At 37.5% G+C, this 25795-nt stretch overlaps 1 protein-coding gene across 4 annotated transcripts in view; it reads right to left on the bottom strand.

Annotated features, from left to right (window-relative positions):
- Window positions 1–258: 258 nt before the first annotated feature.
- The window catches only part of NRXN3 (neurexin 3), a 1807186-nt gene continuing 1781649 nt past the window's right edge, over window positions 259–25795 (bottom strand). For 2 of the 4 annotated variants that reach the window (XM_006864758.1, XM_006864757.1), the window contains one exon: window positions 759–1060. In XM_006864758.1, the coding sequence (XP_006864820.1) occupies window positions 759–1060 (302 nt within the window). Of the gene's footprint in view, window positions 1685–25795 lie in introns of all 4 variants that reach the window. The other 2 variants (XM_006864755.1, XM_006864756.1) reach the window with 2 other exon arrangements.

Here is a 25795-nt window from a genome sequence, read left to right on the forward strand (position 1 = left end):
TGATATGTAGAGTGGATACCATGGTAGCTTTTGAGTTCATATATGGCAATAGTCTCTTTCACTTTTATTTTCTGAGTTAGTTTTCTTCTTCTTAGCTTATGTCCAGTCATTCTCCAAAAACAAACACAAACCCAAAAGCCATTTTCCCCTTAGATCTCGAAAAAGTTACACACACACACTGGCCATTACCAGATAAGGGGAATTTTTTTTGTTTTTGTTTTTTAAACTTTTTTTTTCTTTTCTTTTCTTTTCTTGTTTTTGTTTAGTTTTTTTTTTTTTTTTACATAATTAACCGAAATTAAAAAACAAACAAACAAAAAGCATTGTTACAGTCAAGCTTCACAACATGATTACAGACTCACTTGGAGTTACGGAACAAGTAAGCTGTAAAGTCTTCTACCTTTTGTCGAAAGGTCCTCAAGAGACGGAAGCTCCCAAGTCCGCTAAAGTGGTGGAGCCATGTGCTTGCTCCATCCAGAGAACTAAGTGTGTGCTTTATGATACAGCAGGGCAGAAAGAACTTTCTGTCTCCGAATGATGACTGAAACATAGCAACCATGGCTGAATTTTAGAGATCATTGTGTGTGTCCTTGTAAAAATGTTTGTTGTTGGTTTTTTTCCCCACCATAGTTATGGTATATGTCATCTCATAGTTACAACAACTTTGACATCTGCCAAATCTCATTTTCAAAGTATTTATATACTTATATATAAATAATTCTGTTTTTTTAATTCATTTATTAGTAGTATTATAATCTTTACACATAATACTCTTTGTCCTTGTTTTTCTGTTTCTTGTGGCCACTCTTCGAGCTCTGTTGTTTCTCCTTGAGAAGCGTGCCATTGCTCTGGGCCGAGTTGCTGATGTAGTTCCGCGTCTCGTCCACTTGATAGGACCCCTCGTCCCTGTTCCTGTACTTGTACATGGCATACAGGAGGATCAAGATGCAGAGGGCGGCAGCAGCCACAATGCCGACGACCATCCCTGTTGTACTGCTCGACTCCCGGATCACCTCTGAGGCCCCCGGGACCCGTCTGATTCCCGGCTCCGTGGGGTTTGCTGTGGGCACATTACGGAACATGGGGGAAGTAATTAGTGGGCTCTTCAGTTTGGTGCTGTCTAGCTCATAGGCAGTGGGCAACGGAAGCAAGACTATATCAGGCTGGGGTTTGAGATCACGGTTATTCATTTTGCCAGCTGGCAATTTGGGCACCATCCCAGACGAGGAGGAAGCTGTGAAGCGGATCAGCTCAGGGGACAAAGATGTGGTAGTAGTCCTACTAGTTTCGGAGACTTTGTTAGGTCTAAAGTCCTTGGATTCCCACTTGGGCGCATGTGCTTTGTAGCCACCTTCGAAGATTGAAGTGGAAAGACTCTTATCTGTTACCAAGGAGAAGGTGGTGTAAAAATCTTCATCATCAGTAGGGGGCAGGTTAGAGTCAAAGGTTTCCCCTGAGCCATACCCAGATATCACCAAGCCATCATCATCACAACCATCGCTGCCTTGGTCCGACAAGCAAGGTAACCCCGCCTCAGAGGTCATGGACAGGGAATCTTTGGTGGTCTCAATAATGGTGAGGAGGGGGCGAAAGGTAGGGGGGAGTGTAATGGAAGGTGCACGAGTAGCAATAGGAGGGGTAGCTAAAGGGTCTTCTACAAGAAGAGGGATAACTAATTCACCTCCTGGGATTGAAAAGAAAAAGAAAAAGAGAATTAGTATATTTGTAAACACAAGTCAGTTACTGTCAGTTCACAGGTTGGGCCTCAAGTGATCACTGAATGATCATAAGGACCCATCCTGATTATAGCCTAACCACTGCAGACTGATTTGTTGCCATGATATGCCTCTTGCTACCAAAATCAGAAATCCCTAGATCAGGGACAAAGATACTCTCAAGTAATTATTTAAATAGAATTCAAATATGGCTTTTCTAGGATCTGCGGATGAGATGATAGCATTTGTTTATATTGTTCCAATTGCAGACTGGCTATCAAATCAGTGTGTGTGTTGTGTATACATATGTGCATGTATAAAATGGATGTGCTTAATTTATAAGTCAGAACATTTCTTTATTGTCTTCCTGGATTTCTACTTATTTGCTCCCATGAAAATGAGAATGATATATTCACCACCAAGATTAAAGAACATAAAAACCCCATCTTTAGAAAATTCTTAGGTTACTACCTCTCATTTTGCTTTCTTTTACTAGTTGCTGTCTTCCTTTTCTATAAGCTAAATGAAGGGCACTTACAAGAGGTTGAAAGCGTGAATTTTGACTATACTTCTCAAGAAAGTTCCCTGACTATTAAATGTCCACCCTGTGTGCATCTGTCTACCATTTGCTTACTACATATTGCTTTTATGCTACATACAACACATGCTGAACTGAAACTAGATTTTAAAAATACCCAGCTTAGATACCCATGACTTGTTGGAAACTTACTTTTAGATTCAGAAAGGAAGAGTTTGCAACGTGAGTTCTTTTAATCAGTGACTCTGAACTAGAATGGCAAGAATATATTGATTTCCCTTCAACACATAGGTATTGCACTTACCATATATGTTGTTTGAGTTGAGAAAATTTAAGTCTAGAACAGTTTACTAAATAACAGTGCTTGCAAATCATGAGTATAAACACATGGCATGGTGATTATTGCACAATAACAGTGGGGTCAAACTTATTATCTACCTATGTAAGCAAGATACACAAATTCTCTTCTGTGTCTCTTGACATGTTCTTTTTCAAACCAAGGAAGAATCTCAAGAAATTCTAGCCCATGTCTCTTTATTGAATTTGTTCCAGAAAAAAATGTACTCCAATTATTATTTTTCTAAATTCTCTAGCAAGCATGTCAAGATGTTCACCTGTGCCATTAAATCAGCTAGTTGGACAGATGGTATGTTATTATCATTGATGATGACCGCATTCTGAGCTGGGTTACTAAACATTCAAATAACTACAGTATTCTTTAGTGTTCTGCCTTTGGTGATAAGTCTGTTATAATGGGATGGCCAGTGTCTGAGCATCTGTTAACAGATAGGACTTTCCCATAGATACCCTTCCCTCTTTGCCTGTGGCAAATCCAGATGCCTGGTTCAATAATGCAAAGTTGGAGTTCTGGTGGTGCTATGGTTTAATGAACTGAAATGCAAGATCAGCTTGAACTGAAAGGTTGGCAGCTCAAGCTCACCATCCACTCCTCAGAAACCCTTTACAGGCTCACTAGAAGCTGGAACTGGCTCGATGGCCCTTAACAACAACTGCAAAGTAATGGGGACTATTGGAAGTGGACAAGCCTTACAACAGTCTAATAGGATTCTACCTTTAAAAGCTGATTCATGTACAATGTGGAAATGAAGCCCATGCCAGTCAGCTTTCGACACCTGGTATCTTTAAACTCTTTCCATACCTCAGGCAGTATTGTAGCATCTAATTGTCCAGGTTTTAGGTGTGCTAAGAGAAGGGATACCTGAGGAGAAAGCAACTAAATACCTTCAAAGCACCTGAGTAGAGTAGCTTGCATTCATTTGACTCCCTGTCTATTTATCTATTAATTTTGTATTGTGCAGAGATAAACTGAATTAGGAGGGGGCTATTTTGTATAAAATATATACCCAAAAAGAAGGGACGGCAGAATGTGGCACTGTCATCTCTGGCCCACCTGATAATTATGTTAGGAAATAAAACAATAACCTTCCTGAAAATCTTACAGTATTTTTGCCTGTGCTCTAAACCCCAGCTTCTATTCTAGTGCTTAGAGTTTGAAACTATTGAACAAAATAATCCTTGCAGATTTGCCAAGGCTTCTGACTTGCTTTACTTGGCCAACTTACTTATTTTTCACATTGTGAACATATATAATTCATATATCTTGAAACTTGCTTAATGCATAATTTACACACTTTCACTAGTTTTTATAAATGGGATTTGGAACACGGTTCCCTAAAGGTAAACTAGTCCTAAAACTCACCCTGAGCTAACTTTTTTTTCTTCTTCTAGTAGGGGAGGCCCCAGGAGGTTAATGTAAGATGATACATGGGTGAGGTCTATGTTTGAGTTAAAGGAGAAGAGCCGTGAGAGAGAACCAGTGGATGCCCTTGCAACTTGTCTCCAGATTCTCTAGGTAATTTTCAGGAATTATTTCACTTTACTTAAGGGAATTTGCTCTGTACATTTACCAAGCTTAACTTGAACAAAGGTTTATCATGTTGGTTCTTTTCCAACACAAATAGCAGAGCCTTTTGTTCCTTATGGAAGTAACAAAAATCTATCCCACACAGAATAAACAGAGAAGAAACTAGAATAAAGGACAAGGAGTAAATTATTTGTCTCCTACACCAACAATTTAGATATGCAGGCAGACTCTTGGATAGGACGCTGTTGTTTTGTAGTTAAGAGTCCTTGAGTCCGTTTTGACTCATAGAGACCCTGTATAGGGTTTCCAATGACTGACTGGTTAGTTGGAACTGCCGACCTTGCTGTTCAAACTAACCTTGAGGTCTCGTGCAGTGCTTATCTTATGGTGCCATGCTAGCGTCCCTTTAAGTGAGATTAACATCGCTGCATTCATGATCACACAGTGCCATTCATTTGTAATTTTATAGAACCATCTGTGATACCCAACTGGAGTCTTAAATTTACCTCTTCTTTCTTTTTTATTTTCTCATCCTTAGTTAAAGCTTCTTTGTTATTAGACATATATGAGATGAACAAATTGCTTACTCTGAAGTTGAATCACCCCAACTTTAAGTTGAAATATCCTTCTTATTCAACATGTTAATACAAGCATCTCTCTTGGATTTAAAAATAAATAAATAAAACCTACCTTCTCATAATGGGATGGAAAGAGGGTCCTGCTGTTTGTTAATTTATATAGGACTCTGAAAGGCTGGAGAGCCCCTAAGTGATAAAGTAAGAGCTTATTTCAAAACTAAAATGATGGGTCTACTACTGCGGAATGTAAATAACAGAATCTGTCAAAACTACTCATCTTCAGTTTTTTTTGTCAATTTGTTATTAATCTTGGTAGCAGGAATAAAAATGATAAATGATGCCCTCTGTCAAGTAAGTTTGAGCCTGAATTCCCCTGGTATTTAATCAATGATATGATAAAAGCATTTGTAGCCCTTTTATGCTGGCATTTTAAGGAATTGGAAGAGTGCATTTGGTTGAAAAGAAAGTCGACTGGAATGCAGGAGTCATTAATACAAATGGGAATTATAGTGTCAAGACACACATTTTTAGATAATCACAAACATGAAAGCCTCCTGGGACAGGAATAGGAATTAGGATGTATAATCAATTTCAGTATCAAATTACACTTTCACATTTAAGGTGTAGTATACTGGAGATTTCAAGTTCACACTTGATTTGAGATGGGGAAGAATCCTTTCTCCTTAATATAAATGTCTTAATTTGTGTGAAGTTATGCAAGACTTTGTTTGAATCCATGTTGTCTGCACTCATAAATATTGGAGCAGCCGACAATTTTTTTTTTTTTTTTTCACTGCCAAAAGGTTACGGAGTTAGGGATTAACCAGATGTCTATTCTGATGAAAATATTCACACAAGCAATAAGCCTAAAATTACAGAGTAATAGGGAAAGTGATACAAAATCTGATACTCATAACACCCTAATTTCCTATGCCAGTCAAAGAATTTTTCTTTGGTACAGAATAAAAAACTACTTGTACCCCTTAAAGTTAGCACTTTAACTCGGAAATAAATACTTTTTTTTTTTTTTTTCCTGGACAAAGTTGTACTTTTCTTTAAACTGGAGAAATCACTAGGGATATAAAAGGTCTATTTTAGCCTTGAAGGCTGCTCTGCTTTTTTGCTTTATGAGTGTATTTATAGATATATAATTCATGCCTCTAGGGCTGATATCCAGCAAGAGGGGTTCTCTGCCATTGAAAAAGACAGTGTGTTAAAATTTAATAGAACTCTTCCAAACTGAGAGAAAATTGTGGGTGATGGTGAATGTAGCAAGTCATCTAAAAACCAAGTAGAGCAGTATGAAGTTGCAGTGTGGTAGTGACCTTTAGCTCTCTCTGACAGTGTCTGAACCTGAGAGGTCAAGAAAGTATCTAAACACCAGTGCCAGAGAGCGAAACTCTGGGAGAAGGTACCACACTTCAGTTCTCTGAATTTCCTTTGTGTTTATCTGGGTAATTTATCTCATCTCTGATGTGTAGTTTTCTAATTCTCTGCTCAGAAATTCACATAAAATGGGCAGAAGTAATCCTTTCCCCAACTAAGTGGGTGGTGCAAAGATACTCATTCAGTTATTTGAGACTACAGAAGTGTGTATTTGCAACATAAAAATATCCCAGCTTTTAACCATGAATTTCCTCTCCATAAACTTATTTGTCACTGAGAAATGTGGTAAGTACCCCAGGAGAGGACATCAGAAAGACTCAAGTGGCTCTATGTGGCTTAGCTTACAGTTTCAGGTGATGACAGTTTCTTGAGGAAGGACATTTCCCCCTGTTCTCTCTTCTTTCAAGCAAAGAGTTTTCTCTGAAATTAGGTCTGGTTCAAAGATTACAGATTCTGTTCTTCAACACATGGCTAGGTAAGATGAGCAATAGTCCCTTGACATTATTAAACATTATAAAATAAAGAGTATCGAATGCAATTCTCATTTGCATATTGATTAAGATTCAATTATCTCTGGAGTTTCACTTTAAATAAAGATTATCCTTTGTAATGTGGTTTTGTTTTATAAGTTGAAGGCTATAAGAGCAAAATTTAAGGCTTCCCACAGAAAAAGAAATTCTACCTCAAGACTATAACAGAGAAATACTGCCTGAGTTCTAGCCTGCCCTCAGACTTGTCAGCTATCCCTGACATAATGGGGTGACACAATTCCTTAAAATCTAATATATCAATCTATCACTTTATCACTCTATCACTCTATCACTCTATCTCTATCTATCTATCTATCTATCTATCTATCTATCTATCTATCTATCTATCTATCTATCTATCTACCTACCTTCCTTCCTTCCTTCCTTCCTACCTACCTACCTACCAACCTATCTACCTAGCCACCTAGCCACCTTCTGATTTTGTTTTGCTGAAGAACTGTTAATGATACAACACACCATTTAGGACGTTCTTAGTTTTAAACCTAAAATATTTTCAAACATGGTAGACAAGAAGCTCATTCATTAAAGCTGCTACGTTAGAAGCATATTATTATGCACTTTGGGTTTGATAGTTACTTTTACAGTCTCAAGTAACACTACTATCTAAAACTGAAGTGCATTAGTACTTTTTTGAAAAGAAATTGTAGGGCTTCTTACCAATGTTATCTGAAGCATTTCTTAGGGTCAAGAAATCTTCTCACTTTAGAATCACACACATGGTGGTACCTACCTGAAAGGGGTCCTAAATAAAATTTTACATGTGAAAATCATGTTATGTATTATTATTGAATCTTAGGCTACTTATAAAGCTTACCTGATCAAATCCTTAGAGAAATGGCAACTATTAACAAAAAGGGAGGCAAAAAGATGGAAAGAAATAGAGTGTATGTGTGGATATCTCTGTGTGTGTGTGTGTGTGGTTATGCCAGTAATTTAATTAGATCTATACATTGGAAGTTATCCACCTCATAGGACAACATTTTAAATGCCTTCTTTATTTCTATGTCATTTTTCTCAGTAAAATTGATTTTATAGTCCGTGGTGATGATGATAGTATAATCCTTGATAAGCAAATTCTACCATAGTCACTTGAGAGTACCTTATCTCCCCTTTGCTGATAGAAAATGACATAAAGGACTTATTTCCTTGAGTGCTTTCTAAGGACTTGAATAAGTGTGTAATTACAACTAGTAACATCTGGAACCAACTCAACTCATTTTCTTCTGGAGTACAGGCCTCCCATGGGCAGTAACCAAATTGGGTATCCCTCTGTTGAGTCTACCATTACTTTCAAGGCTTTAAAGTTCTTGGTAAAAAGAAGTTCAGGCAAAGAGGCAAGGCTTGGTAAAGATGATTTACTTATCCCATTCTACCAAGAGTAGAATTCACGCTGATTATTAAAACCAATGCAGCATAAAACAGTGAAAATTAAGCAAAGAGACACAAATGCAATAAAATATTTAATAGAGTACTGAAATCATATATTAGAAAATGAAATTAACTTCATTGCCAAAGTAAGTCAAAAGGAAGGAAAGCAAATAACATCAACAAGGCATTCCAATATAAATTTAAAAAGCAAATAAAAAAAAGTAGAGGCTGTTTTATTTTTCTTGTAAGACAAAGAAATAAATCATTTGCATATAGAGAAAATAATTTAAATGAAAAAAGCATACCATATTAATTCATAGTCAACTTACATCAACAAATTGCCCGCATGTTTTTTGGCATGAAAGAAAAATTTATAAAAGAAAGTTGTGTAAGAATGCTCTTGGACAAATAGAATTGCCACATTCTTGTAACTTGCTTTTTTTCATCTCATTTCTTAAAAACTTTTGAGTAAAATGTCTAATTTTTTCAAATATAATAATAATTTACAACAGAGGATGGTACAGGGAGGCCACAACACATACATCCACACCACATAACATGAAAAGGAAAAAAAAAATCTGCACTTCAACAAATTTTTACTTCGGGGTTTAGGAACGGCATAAGTTTCGAATTTAAAATAGTTCCAATTGCAATGATTTAAAAATAAGATAATAAAAAGAAACTTTTCACTTTTATAATTTGCCTTTAAAAAAAACCCAACTATGACTCTAAAGGGTTATGAATGAATTTCTGCATTGTTATAGGTTCTCAGATATATATTTAATTGTTGTTGTTTTTTGTTTTTTTTGTTTTTTGTCTTTTTGACAAGTTTTCGACTGTATAATTTAAAGGGATGGATGACAGCACATAAATTTTAACAATGCTAAAGAAAGGGGGGAATATGGGAAGGGAAGATGCTGAGAGGGGAGGGTCAGTATCTATGAGTGTACTACACAGAAGATGAAGATGATGGGAGTAAATGTATAAGTGAGTCGCCATGTCCATGTAAGGGCGGCACGGAGTGATCTAGCTGCATTAGAGCTTCTGGCTGTAAGGAAGGGATGGGCAATATACAAAAACAAATGAGCCTACACATGCCCGTCTATGGAAATCAAGAACAGAACTCTAACACTGACAAATCTCACACACCCTAAGCTGCAACTTCTTCAACATGCAATTACTCCAAAAATTATTACAGTTTTATTAATGACTTTCAAATAATAAAAACAGTTAAACTTTTCTTTTTCCTACTAAAAATAGCAAAAATACATAAAATAACAATACGAGTAATCAAAAGGTTAAAAGCAAAAAACAAGGAGGCTAGATTTATGTATTCAAGTTGAACAACTTCATCGGCAGTCACACAGCCCCATCTTGAGTTTGGGGGTGTTTCGAGGTCTGCAAAGGTGACCCAAAGAAAATCTGTATAGGAAGCCTACATGCTAGGTTGCCATTGACTTCCCAATATAGAAATGATGCTGTCACAATCTGAATGACACCCTGTCCCTCGCCCCCATACCACCCATGTTGCATAAGATTTGCAATGAGACCAGATGTGGATGTGGAGATGCTGCAGCTGAAGTTGTTCCACATTTAAAGAGGGAGTGGGGGGAAAGTTGTAGAAAACAATTCATAACTTTTTTTCTCATAATTTTGGATGAAACCAAATCTAAAGATAAAGGTCTAGCAATCAAAAAGAAACACATTGATATATATAGAGAGATAGATATATATATATAAAATACAAAAAAAGCACTTAATTCCCCAAACAAGAAGGGAGAAAAGAACAAAAAGGAAATTGAAAGAAAAAAAATATTTTATACACTTTCAGAGATGAACAACCAGATGCACACGCTGAAAAGGTACAGACAGAACAATCAGGGGACACGGTGTTTGCTTTGCTTGTTGGCTCCCCTTTCTTTTTGTAATAGTCACAATTCAAAACAAATTTTGCATTTTCTTAGTTTTTGTTTTTTTTTTTGTCTTTTTGGTTTTGTGTCTTTAAAAAATAAAAAGGGCGTGCAGTCTGGATGTACGTCATCAATAGACATTTAAAAGAGAAGAAAGTGGCTACAACTGACACACGGGTTATTGTCTATTATCCTTGAACTAGGAAAGCTAATCAAGTTATAACATGCTTAAAGTAAGTTGCATTTAGGGAAAATAGAAAAACAGACCAACGAGCTAGGGTTGGGGAGAGGTTAGCAAGACAAAACTGACTTGGAGGTAGAAGAGAGGCACTGGATTCTATTTCATGCCTGTCCAGTAGGGGCCAAGGACATCCCAAGGCTATTTTGCCAATTACAAGTAAACCATGTGTGTGTGTGCATGTTCGCTGTGAGGTATACCCTGTAGTGGCAGCGGTTGAGGAACAAATACACATGGGTTCATAAATTATATGCTAGGAAATTCATCCAGTGCTTATTTAGCCATAGAAGTCCTATTTTAAAAGATTCATGTTATCGTTGTTTAATGTCTTCGAGTTGGTACTGACTCATAGCAACCCTTTTAGGGTTTGTGAGGAGCGACTGTTGGATTTAAACTACGATCTTGCAATTAATGCTTATCCTAAAGCATGCACCAAGACTCCCTATGAGTGTGCTTGCATTTTGTGAAGCTGACTTAGTACAATGGGTGTTAACAGAATAAACTTGATAAATGGAAGAACAGTTCATTCTTTTTAATCTACAAAGGAAAAACCTCTTTCCATTTCATAGTATCTAAGCTATTGTTGTTGTTAAGTGTCACTGAGTCAGTTCTGACTCATAGAAACCCTGTATAGTGTTTCTGAGGCTGCATCTCTTTACGGGAACAGAAAATCTCTTCTTTCTCCAACCAAGAGGCTGGTGGGTTTGAACTGCTGACCTTGTTGCTAGCAGTCCAGTGTTCATCCCATAGTGCCACCAGGGCTCCTTATAAGATATAGGATAATCTTAAAAGAATATGGCTTTTATGAAGGACACTGGGAAAATTGTAGCAGACTTCTAGAGGAAAATGTGGGAAACAAGATGTTTCATTCAGTATATACTAAGAAAGGCAGAAAATGCATGTGTGTGTGCGTGTGTGCACTGAAAGGAAGAGGAGGTAGATGGGGCCTGGGTAGCAAGTTTGAAGATGGCCTCAGCCTCTACTGGAAGAGATTACTGATGTTATATTCTATATTCCATCCCTCTGAGAACGTTACTGTTCAACCAAGGACTGGGAAACCCAGGTAGGCAACCACAAAGGCAAGACACTTGAGAGCACCTGGATCTGGCAGCCAATTCCAACCACTCTTAAGAACTCTTTTGAATGACTTTGACAAATAGAATTAATTGTGAGGATGTGTCAGACTTTTGACTCCTCTGGGACGCCCCTTTTATTATTTTATTTTAAAATCATCAGAGCAGTGTGTCCCCCTGGGTCAGTCCGTACCAAGATTTTTAGTCTCTGGTTTAATAATATTAATCATTATTCTGAGAACTTCACAAAGGTACCTGGAAGGTTTTAGGAAGAGAAAAAAATAATCTAGGGGGAAAAAACAACCCTTGTTGCCATTTAGTTGAATTTTTTGATGAATTACACTTTTATAGTTCAATTTTTTATATAAGAATCTATAAATGTTCATGTGTTCCACAAGGCATGAAATGACATCTCTAGAATACAGTACGCTTTGGTAGCATTTGAATAGGCCATTTTTGTATTTATGATTTCTGGTACTTTTCAAAGGATGGCACTTACATTCAGAAAATCACTACTTCAGACATTCAAACATATCAAAATGTACAATTTCACTTTGCAAATTAAATAATATAAGCATATTATCTATGAATCCATAGAAGGCATAGTTTTAAATGAAGCTAGAACAGGATGAATATAGTTGTGGAAACATTTTAATAATATAAACTAATCAATGCATATATAAAATTAGTTTGTTTTCTTATATATGAGACAAATATTAATAGTGGCTCATAATTATGATGCTTTGTTAAGTGCCATGGAATCAGTTCTGACTCATAGCAACCCTATATAGGGTTTCCAAGGAGCAGATGGTGAACTTGAACTGCTGACCTTGTGGTTCCAACCTTGTGCTCTAGTGCATTAGCCCATGGTGCCACATCAGGACTCCAATCATGACATAGCTTTATTTTAACCTTTCATTTGTTACCGACACTATATTTTTATTATCATTAATAGCGTGGCTCTGAATCTATGCCTCTACTGGTACTTAAGCATGCAATGAGATTGTGTTGTCACTGACAATAAATAATTCAATAATCTGACTTGAAACAGCACGTTTTGATTTAACCATTTCTACCCCACCATGTCCAAATAGCTCCGTATAAACGTAAAATCAAGATCTGAGCACAGCAGAAGCAACAAAACAAAATTACATTGTCCAGATTTCCACTTGGGGAGTTACTTGTTTGTAAAAATATTTGTTAAACCATCTGGGGGTTGAACTTGAGAAGTCTAAAGGTATGTTCATATCAAGGAAATTGCAAAGTATCTGCTCATTGGGAGAGTGGGCCTAGCTTGCTAAAGGACACTGTGTACAAATGGGGGCTAAGAGGAAATATTGTATGCATAAGAGCGAATACTTCAAAGTTTCTCTGAGAAAATTCTGGAGAGAGGAAGAAGGGACAATTTCTGGAGTCTGTGGGCAATATCGCAGGAAGACTTAAAACAAAATCTTAAGGAACAAGGGCTGGCAACAGAGTTTGGGTGTCAAATACCTAAGGAAGATTTTCACAATTTTTGCTTTAGCTATATGGTAAACCTCTTCATATGTTCCTTCTATAAATCATATGAAAATATTTTAATTGATTGTTGTTTTATGTGTCCTTATAGTGAAAGGTCAAGGTTTGAACTCAGCAGCCACTCCTCTGAAACCCTAAACAGGTCACTATGAGTTGAACTGATTTGGTGGCATTTAACATGGTGAAAGGCGGGATTTTTCTGGAGAATCGGGATTTTAGTACTGTATCACAGTTTGATTTAGAATAAAATGGAGCTGCTATGCATGTAGTGCTGTAGGATCAGCTCTGGACTGTGAACCACAAGGACAGCAGTTCAAACCCACCAGCTGCTCCTTGGAAACTCTATGCAGGGTTGATATGAGTCAGAACTGACACAAGAGCATTTAACAACAACAAAAGCATACATGGGTATGAAATCCCAACAATGTTAAGGAGCTGTCTTACGTGTTACAGAATCACCCTTGTATGCACCTAAGTTCTCACAGCCTCTTCTCAACGCAGGTGCTGATTAGTGAAAGGGTGACAATGTCTGATTCAAACATAGTATTTGGTTTTAAACAGACAGTCCAATGATTTGTTTTTAGACTGGACAAAAATGCCCCAACTAAAATGGTCATGTTATATATATCCCTAATACAGTTTTCACACTTAAGTAGAATACACAGTGATGGGAAAAAATAAAATTAAAGTAATCCTTTCACAGGGAAGAGAGAGCCCAGGATATTATTTAGTCTAATACTCAGTATTTTATTTCCATATTAAAGATCTGCTTGCCCAATTTAGACCAATCTTTCATACTTAATAAGATGCATAAGAACAAACAACACATTTAAAAGTCTAGTTGTTGTTAAGCGCTGTTGTGCCAGTTCCCACCCACAGCAACCCTGTATAGGGTTTCCAGGGAGGAGCTGGTGGGTTCAAACTACCAACTTTGTGGTTCACAGTCCAGTTGGGTAAGATAATAGAATGTTAAATCTGGAAGGATCTTAAATTAATGGCTTCTTCCCTATGGTCACATAACCCTTAGCTTGTGTCTGTAATTCCATTCTCCTTTGTGAACCTATGTACATGTGAAGGTTTTGACTTTAACACAAAAGTGCATTTAATTTGCCTTCTCAAAATAAATTGCATTTAATATACTTTGTTTTCATTCTCAGCTAGACTCTAGGAAACTTTTGGACAAGGTTACAATTTTGTTTATTTTTCATATTTTCTATCACTTACAATGCTAATAATCCTTCAAACATTTGAAGATCAAATGAGGTTAATATGTAAAACATCTAGCACATAGTAGGATCATGAATCTTTGTCCATTTCTCCTATTTGACAGAAATTACACATGATTATGACTGAATTTATGTCACAGATTCATAGATATTCCTCAGTTCAGTAATTTTTAATGTGTAAGTGGAACTTTGCCAAATGTAGGAGAACATGTCTATGTAAGTTTAGCTGAAGGCTCTATATTATGTATTCCTCTATATTATGTATTAGGTATTTCTTTTAATATATTGTAATATCCATTTCTATGAAATCTAAAATTCTATTTGAAAAGATAGCATATGACTAAGAAAATAATGAAGCAAGGATGGGATTTTAATTAATTATTTGAGAGCTGTCAAGAAAAAAATGAAACAAAGAAGGAAAACAAGCCAGAGTTAAAAGCTTCAATAATAATTCTATCAATAATTAAATAATTAGTAACAACCATAAAGGGTAACTGGCAGCACACTAGATGAAGATATCACTTAACAACAACATAAGATTGTTGTTGTTAAGTGATATCTAGTTGGTTTCAATTCATGGCGACCCTATATAGGGTTTCTGAGGAGTAGATAGTGGGTTTGAATCGTTGACCTTATAGGTAGCAGTCCAGTGCTTATTGTACAGTGTTACACTATTATTATGACCTCCCAGTCTGTAGGATAAGCACTGGACTACTAACCACAGGTAGGTGTTCAAAGTCACCAGCTTTTCCTCAGAAACCCTATACAGGATTGCCATGAGCAGGAATCAACTCATTGATACTTTACAACAACATCTATAGTTGAGAAAGCTATAGCCCAGAAAGGTTAAATTTTTTTTTTTTTTGTTAAGATTACTTCAATAGCATATGATGGTCCTTATGTAATAGGAATTCAAATTGTATACTTTTAACCTTTATACCATCATTTCCCTGACAATAATTACAGCAAAATAAATCTTGGAGAAAAAAATTAAAATAAGAGATTTCCCAGCAAATTTCAATTAGGGAGTATATTATTATGTTCTGTATTTGTTTTTACTGTTGTTGTTATATGCCATGGAGTAGGTTCCGACTCATAGCGACCTTGTACAGGGTTTCCAAGGCTGTAAATCTTTACGGAAGCAGAACGCCTCATCTTTCTTCCGTGGAACAACTGGTAGTTTTGAACTGCTGACCCTGAGGTTCGCAGCCCAATTCGTAACCACTACACTACCAGAGCTCCTACAATCCCTGGATAATTCTAGCTGATGCTGGGATTACTTTTAATTTCTGCTCTTCTCCTATGTAAAATGTGTGACTCTGACAAGAAAAAGCCTTAATGATGGTAGAATTACTACCAGAGTTAGCCGTACAATTCAGAATGAATCTACACAATGATGCATTTTTACTGTTCTCTGCTGCTGTTGTTAATAATATTTCTTGCTATTACACTGAACTTCTAACAGAGATTGGACTTGATTTGAAACCACTTAATATTCTGTACCATGTCTTCAGCCTGGTCTTCAAGCTGTAGAGGGAATTGATAAAGGATTACAAAATTGGATAAGCAGCTGCATCATGGAAATGGTAGCCCTCCAAGACAACTTTATTATCACATATAATCCTTATGAATGGCCAAGTAACCACAAAAGTACCTGAGAACTCTAGAGCTTCCGTACACGCCTCTTAAGAAAGCAATGCACAAAAACCATGTAACAAAGAGTTAATAGCCTTCCCATATTCCTGGAATCAACCCTGGAGACAAATAGGCTACAATCTGGAGTAGTTAGCCAAGGTCTTAACAGTGTTTGCCTGTGAGCACTTATAAAATTGCTTAAGTAGTTTCTAACGTTAACAAATTAGGGGTTTTCATATAAAATTCCACATGCCCTGGTAAATCCACCTGAATTTAGAGAAGATCTCAAGAACAGATCTGATATACTGAACATTAATGACCAAAAACCAGAAGAGTTGTGGGATGACAAGAACATTATATATGAAGAAAGCAAAAGTTCATTAAAAAGTCAGTAAACAGAAAAGATCAAAGTGGCTGTCAGAAGACTCTGAACCTTGCTCTAGAACATAGACTAGCTAAAATACACAGAAAAAAAAATGATGCCATAAAAGAGCTGAATAGAACATGTCAAAGGGTTGTTCAAGAAGACAAAGCAAAATATTATAATGAAATTTGCAAAGACTTAGAGACAGAAAACCAAGAACATACTTAGCATTTCTCAAGTTTGAAAAAAAATCAAGCCTTGACTGGTAATATTGAAGGGTTCTGCAAACCACACAGTCTACAGTTTGAACCTGCCCGGCACTCCACAGGAGAAAGATGAGCCTAAACACAAAGATTTAAAGCCTAAACATAAATCCTAAGTAGGGCCCCTCTGAGTCAGAACTGACTCCAAAGAACAACAATGGGTTCTATACGAGTCCTGGTGTGATGCTGTAGGATAAGCACTGGACTGCCAACCACCAGGTTGATGGTTCAAACTCACCAACCAACCCTTGGAAACCCTATACTGGGTCACTATGAGTCAGAAGTGACTCAACAGCACTTGACCACAACAACAACATGGGCACAATATTGAAACAAGCAAGAAGAAACAAAAGAAGATGGAAGGGATACGTAGAGTCACAGTACCAAAAAGAATAGGTAGGTGTTCAACCATAGGAGGACATAAGATATGATCAATGGTATTCAAGGAGGAATTCCAAGCAGCATTAGCAAAAAGCAAGGCTCCAGGAGTTGATGAAATACAAATTAAAATGTTTCAACAAATTGATGCAGCGCTAGAGGTCCTCACTCATCTGTGCCCAGAAATGTGGAAGAGAGATACATGGCCAACTGATTGGAAGCGATCCATATTTTAACAACCAGAAAAAAGGTGACTCACTGGAATGTGGAAATCATGAATAATATCTTCATTATCACATGCAAGTACAATTTTGCTAAAGATAATTTGAAAATGGTTGCAGCAGTACACTGACAAAGAAATTCAAGCTGAATTCAGAAGAGAGCATGCAATGAGGGATAGCATCATGATGTCAGACAGATTTTGTTTAATAGGAAAGCATATCTGAAAGATGTTTACTTGTGTTTTATTTACAACTGTGTGGCTCATAAAAAATTATGGGTAACAATGAGAAGATTAGGAATGCCAGATGACTTCACTACACAGAACAGGGGGCAGACATTAGAACAGAAAAAGGGGACACTTCAAGCTTTAAAATTAGGAAAGGTGTGGGTCAGGGTTGTATTATTTCATCATACTTATTCAGCCTGTAATCTGGGCAAGTAATACAAGGAGCTGCACTATATGAAGAAAGATGCAGCATCAGGATTGGAGAAAGGCTCATTAGTAACTTGCAAAATGTAGATGACACAACCTTGCTTGCTGAAACTGAAGTGCACTTGATGATGAAGATAAAAAAGTAGAATCTTCAGTATGGATTACAAGTCAATGTGAAGAAGACAGAAATCCTCACAAACGAACCAATAAAAACATCAGGACAGACAGAGAAAAGATTAAAGTTGTCAAAGATTTCATTTTACTTGGATCCACAATCAATTCTAAAGGAAGCAGCAATCAAGAAATCAAGGGACCGTATTACAGTGGAAAATCTGCTGCAAAATGACTTCTATCAAGTACAAAAAGACTTCTTTAAAAAGTAAAGATGTCAGTTTGAGAACTAAGGTGGGCCTGGCCTAAGCCAAGATGTTTTCAGTTGTGTCATATGCATGTGAAAGTTGAACAATGAAGGAGAAAAAACAAAGAAAAATGGATGTGTTTGAAATATGGTGTTGTCAAAAAGGACTGAAATCACCATGGAAAGCCAGGACAAACCAATCTATTGTGGAATCAGCACATCCAGTCTCATTTGTTGAGTCTTTAGAACAAAGTAGAAACTAAGTTCCTTGAGTCCTTAGTATGTCCAAGACTCTATGCTAGGTCACGAGGACAATGATAAATGAGATGAGAAGTGAAGATGGCTAGACTTTGTTTCTCATACTCTGGATATATTGTCAGGAGCACCCAGTTCCTGGAGAAGGACATCAGATTTGGTAAAGTAGACGGTCAAAAGAAAAGAGGAAGATGTTCAATGAGATGGATTGTCACAGTGGCTGCAACAATGGGCTCAAACATAAAAATTGTGATGATTGGGCAGGACTGGGCAGTAGTTCATTTCACTGTGCATACGGCTTCTGAGTCAGAATCAACTAGATAACATGTAACAGCAGGTGAGGATGTTCCCTGGCAGCCAGCGATCAGCTGCCTAACTTCCATTCTATAATTACCCTGAATGTCATTTCCAGTTTTATTCATAAGTGACCAAGTTTGCTGTTATTTTTTTTTTAACTTATATTATTACTATGTTTACTGTCCTTTGAGTTTGTTTATATGGGCAATTTCAATGGCCTTATCTGTAAATGAGGGTCATGATGGACAATATCAATAAATATTTACCTTGCATCAGTGAACATAGGATTATATTTATTGTCTTGGTTTAGAAAACATCCATTTGATTCATAAAAGTTAGCCCAAGTTAATGTATTAATATTTTCATAATCACTAGACTATGATAAAACTTCTGTAGCATTTCTGACTTGAATTAATTTCTGACATATATTGATTTCTGACATGTACTGCACGTCAACTTTCTATATGAGTACACGTATTTTTTGGGGGGAGAACGAATGAATGGAATTGTACCAATGGTCCAAGGTAAGTTGAAATGAGGGATTCAGAGCCTGTCAGAATCTGATGAACTTCAGAGTCAATACTTGGGGGGTCAGCTCTGCACAGAATGGGTGATATGAGAGATGAAAGGGCCCCTTTGGCTCCTGTGATACAAGAAAGCTGATGAGCCATTTCAACACATCTGGACTTTGAAACTAGGGATGGGAGACTCAACTTTGCCATCTTAAAGCCTCTTTTCCTTTATGCAGAGAGATGCTGGTATTAGCACAGAGGGAAACACACCCCCTTACAGGCAGTAGAAGGAGTGATTGTGAGGAGTTAGGACTGTGAGGAGCCTGTTTAGACCAAGAAAATGGTTATTTCAAGAAGCAGTTTCTTCTACAGGCAGAGACAAGGGGCCTGAGAGGGAATCAATTTGTCAAAGGCCACCCTAAGAGAATACAGAATACAAGCTTCCAGAAACCCATGTCTGAGTGCCTTGGCCACTCCTGTATGTCAGGCCAATTCTGTCCCTCCAAATCACAAAGGTTGGGTGGGCTGACCCCCACCTTCCTCCTGCATTCTATCATGTTGAGGTCAGGTTTCAACAAACCCTGTTCTGGCCTATTCTGTACCCCACTTTGATCAGAAATCAGACAGGCTGACTGAGCACTGAGACCAAGCACTTGAATTCTGTCCAGTGGGAACATAGCTCTACCTTTCCAATAAAATACTTAAAATAAAATTTAAAACACAAATCCATAAATATATTGAAGGAGAAAAAAAGAAAAGGTAAAAGAGGAAGGGTTGAAGGAGGAGGAGAAATAAGAGATAAAGAGGAGTAGCAAAAGTGGAGTAGGGAGAAGGTCCTAGAAGAGATTTACTGCCATTGGCTATAGAGGCGACCAGGGGAAACAGAAAATGTATCATCTCCACAGCTAAAACCAATCACCTGGTTAGAGTTCTATGGCGAATGCTCTTTTTTCCATCCCTGTAGTAAATTCCACTTGGCTTTGAGAGTTTAAATTTAATGTGGACCCTGAAGGACTTCCGGTTTGGGGAGCCTGTTGATGTTGTTGTTGTTGTTGTTCGCTGTCAAGTCAGTTTAGATCCATAGTGATTTTGTATAGGGTTTCTGGTGAACGGCTGGTGAGCTTGAACTGTTGACCTTGCAGTTCAAACCGACTTTGTAGTCCAGCACATTAACCCACAGCACCAAACCAGGACTCCATAGGGAGCCCAGGAGCCAGCATCTACCATGAGAAGCCCATTGTGGGGACAATGCAGAATCGGGTAACATTTTTGTTCCATTGCACATAGAGTCACCAGGAGTCACAAGCTGACTCAACAGCTACTAACAGTAATAACAATTCAAGTGTTGCTGTTGTTGTTGTTGTGGAGTGCCGTCAAGTCAATTGTGACTCATAGCAACCCTGTATAGGGTTTCCAAGGAGCATCTGGTGAGCTTGAACTACCAACCTTGCAGGTCAAACAACTTTGCAGTCTGGCGCATTAGCCCACAGCGCCACACCTGGACTCCAAAATTCACCTTAGGATCCCTATTTTACAGATAGAGAAAGAGAGGGAGGAGAAGAGAGAAATAGAGAAAATGGCCCTTTAAAAGCATCTTTAGATCCTCCAGTGAGTTTGGGAAATGCTTAAGCCACTAGAGGGTACTATGGAGGTGGGGGAATCTGTACATTTAAGGATATATCAATATTCAACCCCAGAGCTTACATAATCTTTTTTTTTTTTCTTTAATAAATTAGTATCATCTATTCTGATTGGAATGAACACAGAGAATCTGGAGATACAGTACCTATTTATTCTTTGACTTAGGCAGAAGGAAGCCTTCCTCTAATGGTTTTCTCCACTAGTTGAAATAAGCAAGGTAGTGAATAGATGGATATTTTTCCCTCTTAAAACACAAAGCTACCCAGTCATGAGCATATTTTCAGTACAGCAACCATAGGGATTTTCTAGCAGGAAGCATGTGATAGGATAGGGAAAGCATAAGGAAAAGAGAGAAAATACGTAGTTAGACAAATTAAGTTCTGTGGGATCAGTTCCAATTCATAGTGACTCTGTATAGGGTTTCTGAGGTGCTGCTGGTAAGCTTGAACCACCGACCTTGCGGTTCCAACTGACATTGCAGTCCAGCACATTAACCCACACTAGATTCCAGTTAGACAAAAAGCCATGCAGAAACCAGTACTAGTCAGTGAGTTTACTTTTTTGCTTTTGCCTTTCCTTTTCTTTTTCTTTTTTGACATTCTGACATCAACATTTTGCTGACATTTAAAACATTCTAAAAATACCCATTGATTTTTTTTAAACTTCTAACAGCCCATCACATATATAAAAATGCAATTTTGGATTTGAATTTTGAAAATGAAATTCACATAGCAATTTTTTGTTCAAGGAATGCTCGAGAACTGGATTACAGTAGGACTCAATTACCTTTACCTTGGCCCACCTAGCCAAACGATGCTGGAGATTGCATGATAAATGCCACTGATATTTCAAATCACTTTTTCCAACATGAAAACCTGGACCTCACCAGATGGAATATATAGGAATCAAATCGACTACATCTTTGTAAAGATACTACGTAAAAGCCCCATATCATCAGACAAAACAAGGCTAGAGGCTGGCTGTGGAAGAGACCATCAACTGATTGCTCATATGCAAGTTCAAGATGAGACAATGAAAAACCCAAACAATTCCATGAAAGGCAAAATATGGTCTTGAATATATTCCACCAGAATTTACAGACTATCTCAAGAAGAGATTTGATGCATTAGACACTAATAACCAAACATCAGAAGAATCATGGGATAATAACTCATACAAAAGGAAAGCAACAGGTCATTAAAAAGACAGGAATAAAATGAAGAGACCAAAGTGCATGTCAGAATAGACTCTGAAAATTGTTCTTCAGTGCAGAGAAGTTAAAGCTACTGGTAGAAAATGATGAAGTACAGGAGGACAGAAGATTTCAAAGGGCGGCTCGAGAAGACAGTAGCAAATATATTGAAATGTGCAAAGACGTGAAGTTAGAAAACCAAAAGGAAAGAGCACACTCACATTTCTCAAGTTGAAAAAGACTGAAGAAAAAATTCAAGCCTCCCGTTGCAATACTGAAGACTTCGTTAAGGGCAAAATATTGCATAATGTTGGTAATATCAAAAGAAGATGGAAGGAATACACAGAGTTACTCTACTGAAAAGAATTGATCAATGTTCAATCACTTCAATAGGCACCGTATATGATCAAGAACCAATGGTATTGAAAAAAGAAGTCCAAGAAGCATTGAAGGAAATGCTGAAAACAAGACTCCAGAAATTGACAGAATACAAAGTGAACTCTTTCAACAAACTGATGCAGCATGGAAGGTGCTCACTTGTCTGTATTAAGAAATTTGGAAGACAGGTATATAGGCAACCAATTGGCAGTGATTCCTATCTGTGCCCATTCCAAAGAAAGGTAACCCAACAAAATACATAAATCATTGAACAATGTCATTTATGTCACATGCAAGTGAAATTTTGCTGAATTAAAAAAAAAAAAAAAAAAAAAAAAAAAAAAACAGTTGCAGCAGAACATGAAAAACAGTTACTGCAAGAAATTAAAACTAGATTCAGAAGGGATATAAAATTAGGGATATCACTGCTGATGTCAGATAGATCTTGGATGAAAGTAGAGTATATTAGAAAGATGGTTACTTGTGCTTCTTTGATAATGCAAAGACATGCAACTGTGTGGATCATAATAAACTATACATGACATTGCAAAGTTTGGAATTCCAGAACACTTAATTATGCTCATGAAGATGCTGCATATAAATCAAGAGACAGTTATTTCAACAGAACAAGGAGAATACCAAATAGTTTAAAATATAGGAAAGATATGTGTCAGGATTGTGTCTTTTCACCATATTTCTTCAATCTGTATACTGAGTAAATAATCTGAAAATCTGGATTATATGTAGAAGAACATAGCATCAGGATTGGAGGAAGAGACATTAAGATGATACAACCTTGCCTGCTGAAAATGAAGAGGACTTAAAACATTTGCTGATAAAGATCAAATATCACAGGCTTTGGTATGGGTTGCACCTCAATGTAAAGGAAACAAAGTCCTCACCACTGGACCAATAAACAACATCCATATAAATGGAGAAAAGATTGAAGATGCCAAAGACTTCATTTTGCTTGGATCCACTATCAGTCAAGAAATCAAATGATGTATTGCATTAGGCAACTCTGCTACAAAAGACCTCTTTCAAGTACTCAAGAGCAAACATGTCAGTTTTAGGACTAAGATGCCCCTGACCCAAACCATGGTATTTGCAATAGCTTCATACTCATGTGAAAATTGGACAATAAATAAAAAAGACCATAGAAGAATCCATGCATTTGATTTATGGTGTTAGTGAAGAATATTGAGAACACCATGGACTTCCAGAACAAATAAATGTGTCTTGGAAAAAGTACAGCCAGAATGCTCCTTAGAGGTGAGGAAGGGGAGATGTCATCTCTCATATTATGGATTTATTATCAGGAGGAACCAGTCCCTGGAGAAGGATATCATGGTTTGAAAGTTGAAGTATTAGCCAAAAAAAAGAACATTCCCTTGCCCTATCCGTCCCCCCATAAAGATGGATTAGTACAGTAGCAACAACAATAGGATCAAATGTAACAATTGTGACAGTGGCTCATGCATGACACTGTTCTCTTCTGTTGTACATAGGATTGCTGTGAGTTGTAACTGACTCAACCGTACATAGCAACACTAGCAACCTAGCTAAATGGTCAGCTGAGTATACTTATTAGCCACTTTTCTGTTAGCCTGACTCTTCACTTCCTTTAAAATGGTGTTTGCAAATAAATGTAGTCCTTAGGCACAGTAGAAGAAATCTGATTCCCTCTGATGGAATTTCAGCATGAATAATAGCAGTGGAAGTCCATACAGCTGATAAAATGGGTTACTCCCCTTATCATTGGAGACAAAGACTGGGCAGTGAATCACAGCGTTGTAATCGTCACAGTAAATAATATTGGATTCAGTAATAAAAGCCATAGGCAGACTCTCTCAGCTCTGGCTAAAATGCATTCATCCAGAAATATTATGCAGATTTATATTTAGGTCTTTTAGGCATTCTGGTTTGTCCTGGTAAGTTGTTTCAGTTATACTATCTTTTGAGGTAGAAGTTTGATGAATCTCTGTAGACTGGGCCAAGTGGAGGCCAAAATCTGTTTGGCATGCTCAGAATCTACAATCCATACTCTTATAGTTCAGGAAGGTTTCTTTCTTCAAAGTTGTAAGCATTTTGCTTACAATACATATTAATAGTGAAAAAGATTCTCCATGTTTCAGACATTGCTAAATGATGTGTGAAGTTTCAACTGAGTTTTCCAGTTAACTGAGGGAACATTACAAATCAAATATGGATGTTCCCTCACCTGAATTCCAAAAAATACATTTCAAATCAAGGGCTCAGGTCAAAACAAAAATGATCTTGTTTCTTACAGAGAGATGAAAGTAGTACGGAATGGTGGTGGTTAGATGGTTCTGTGCCGTAGAGTTGGATCCAACTCATAGCAACCCTGCACAGAGTTTTTGAGACTGAAAATCTTTGTGGGAGCACAAAGCCTTATCTTTCTCCCACAGAATGGCTAGTAGTTAGTTTTGAACTTCTGACCCTGAGGTTAGCAGCCCAATTCGTACCATTATGCTACCTAGTTATTATTTGTCCTGCATTTTGTGGTGAATATGTAGCAAATGAAATCTGCTGATGTATCACTTTCTCTTCATGTTCTTTAGCTTCACTTAATTATGATGTTTTTGGTGTTGTTAGGTGCCATTGAGTCAGTATTGACTCATAGTGACTCTATGCACAGCAGAACAAAACACTGCCTGATCCTGGTCCTACCTCACTACTGTTGACACACTTGAGCCCATCGATGCTGCTACTTTGCCAATCCATCTCACTGGGGGTCTTCCTCTTTTTCTCTGACCCTCCACCTTACCAAATATGATATTCTTCTCCACCGACTGGTCCCTCTTGACTATATGTCCTAAGTATGAGAGATGAAGTTTGGCCATCATGGCCTCCAAGGAGCACTCTGGCTGCACTTCTTCCAAAATGGATCTATTGGTTCTTTTTAGTAGCCCATGACACTTTCAGTATTCTCCTCCAACACCACAACTCAAAAGCATCAATTCTTCTACTGTCGTCCTTATTCATTGTCCAGCTTTCACATGCATATGAGGTTATTTAAAATGCCATGGCTTGGGTCAGGTGCACCTTAGTCCTCAAGCTGACATCTTCGCTCTTCAACACTTTAAAAAGGTTTTGCGCAGCACATTTGCCTAATGCGATACGTCATTTGATTTCTTGACCGCTGCTTCTGTGAGTGTTGATAGTTGACCCAAGAAGAATGAAGTCCTTGACAACTTCAAGTTTTTCTCCGTTGACAAGAATGTTGTCTATTGATACAGTGGTGAGAATTTTTGTTTTCTTTACATTGAGATGTAATCCTAGATAGCATAAAAATATATTCTAGCCCTCAAAACAGAAACATCCCTATTGGGAAAGACTCTAGAACAGGATGCATCCTTAATATGGGCTAATTTTTCATCTATCTCTGCCCCATATTTTGATTACAGCCCCTAGAATTGAGCACACTGCAAATTCTAGTCAGTCTGTGATACATTTCTGAAGTTTTATCACTTGATATCTGGTGTGGCTCTGTAGGATCAGCACTGAACTGCGAATCACAGGTCAGCAGTTTCAACCCACCAGATGCTCCTTGCAAAATCTATACAGGGTTGTTATGAGTCAGAATTGACTAGACGGCACTTAACAACAACAACAACAATATGTATAGTGAATATTTCGTGGATGACTAGTGCCTAGTGATTTGACAACACTTAACAACAAAAGTGTCTAGTGATGGAATACCTAAAAGGGGTTTTACAACTTGCCCAGTGAAATAGGCCTCATGCAAAGCCTTTACAGAGTATAGTACCTTAGGTGGAATCCTGAGTCCCATCCACAACCTTGTGAGATGAGACATTCCCACTAGAAAGGACAAGCAGACTGGAACAGCTACAGTGACA

Source organism: Chrysochloris asiatica, unplaced genomic scaffold (assembly GCF_000296735.1).
Source record: "Chrysochloris asiatica unplaced genomic scaffold, ChrAsi1.0 scaffold00070, whole genome shotgun sequence".
In the NCBI taxonomy this organism is placed as follows: domain Eukaryota; kingdom Metazoa; phylum Chordata; class Mammalia; order Afrosoricida; family Chrysochloridae; genus Chrysochloris; species Chrysochloris asiatica.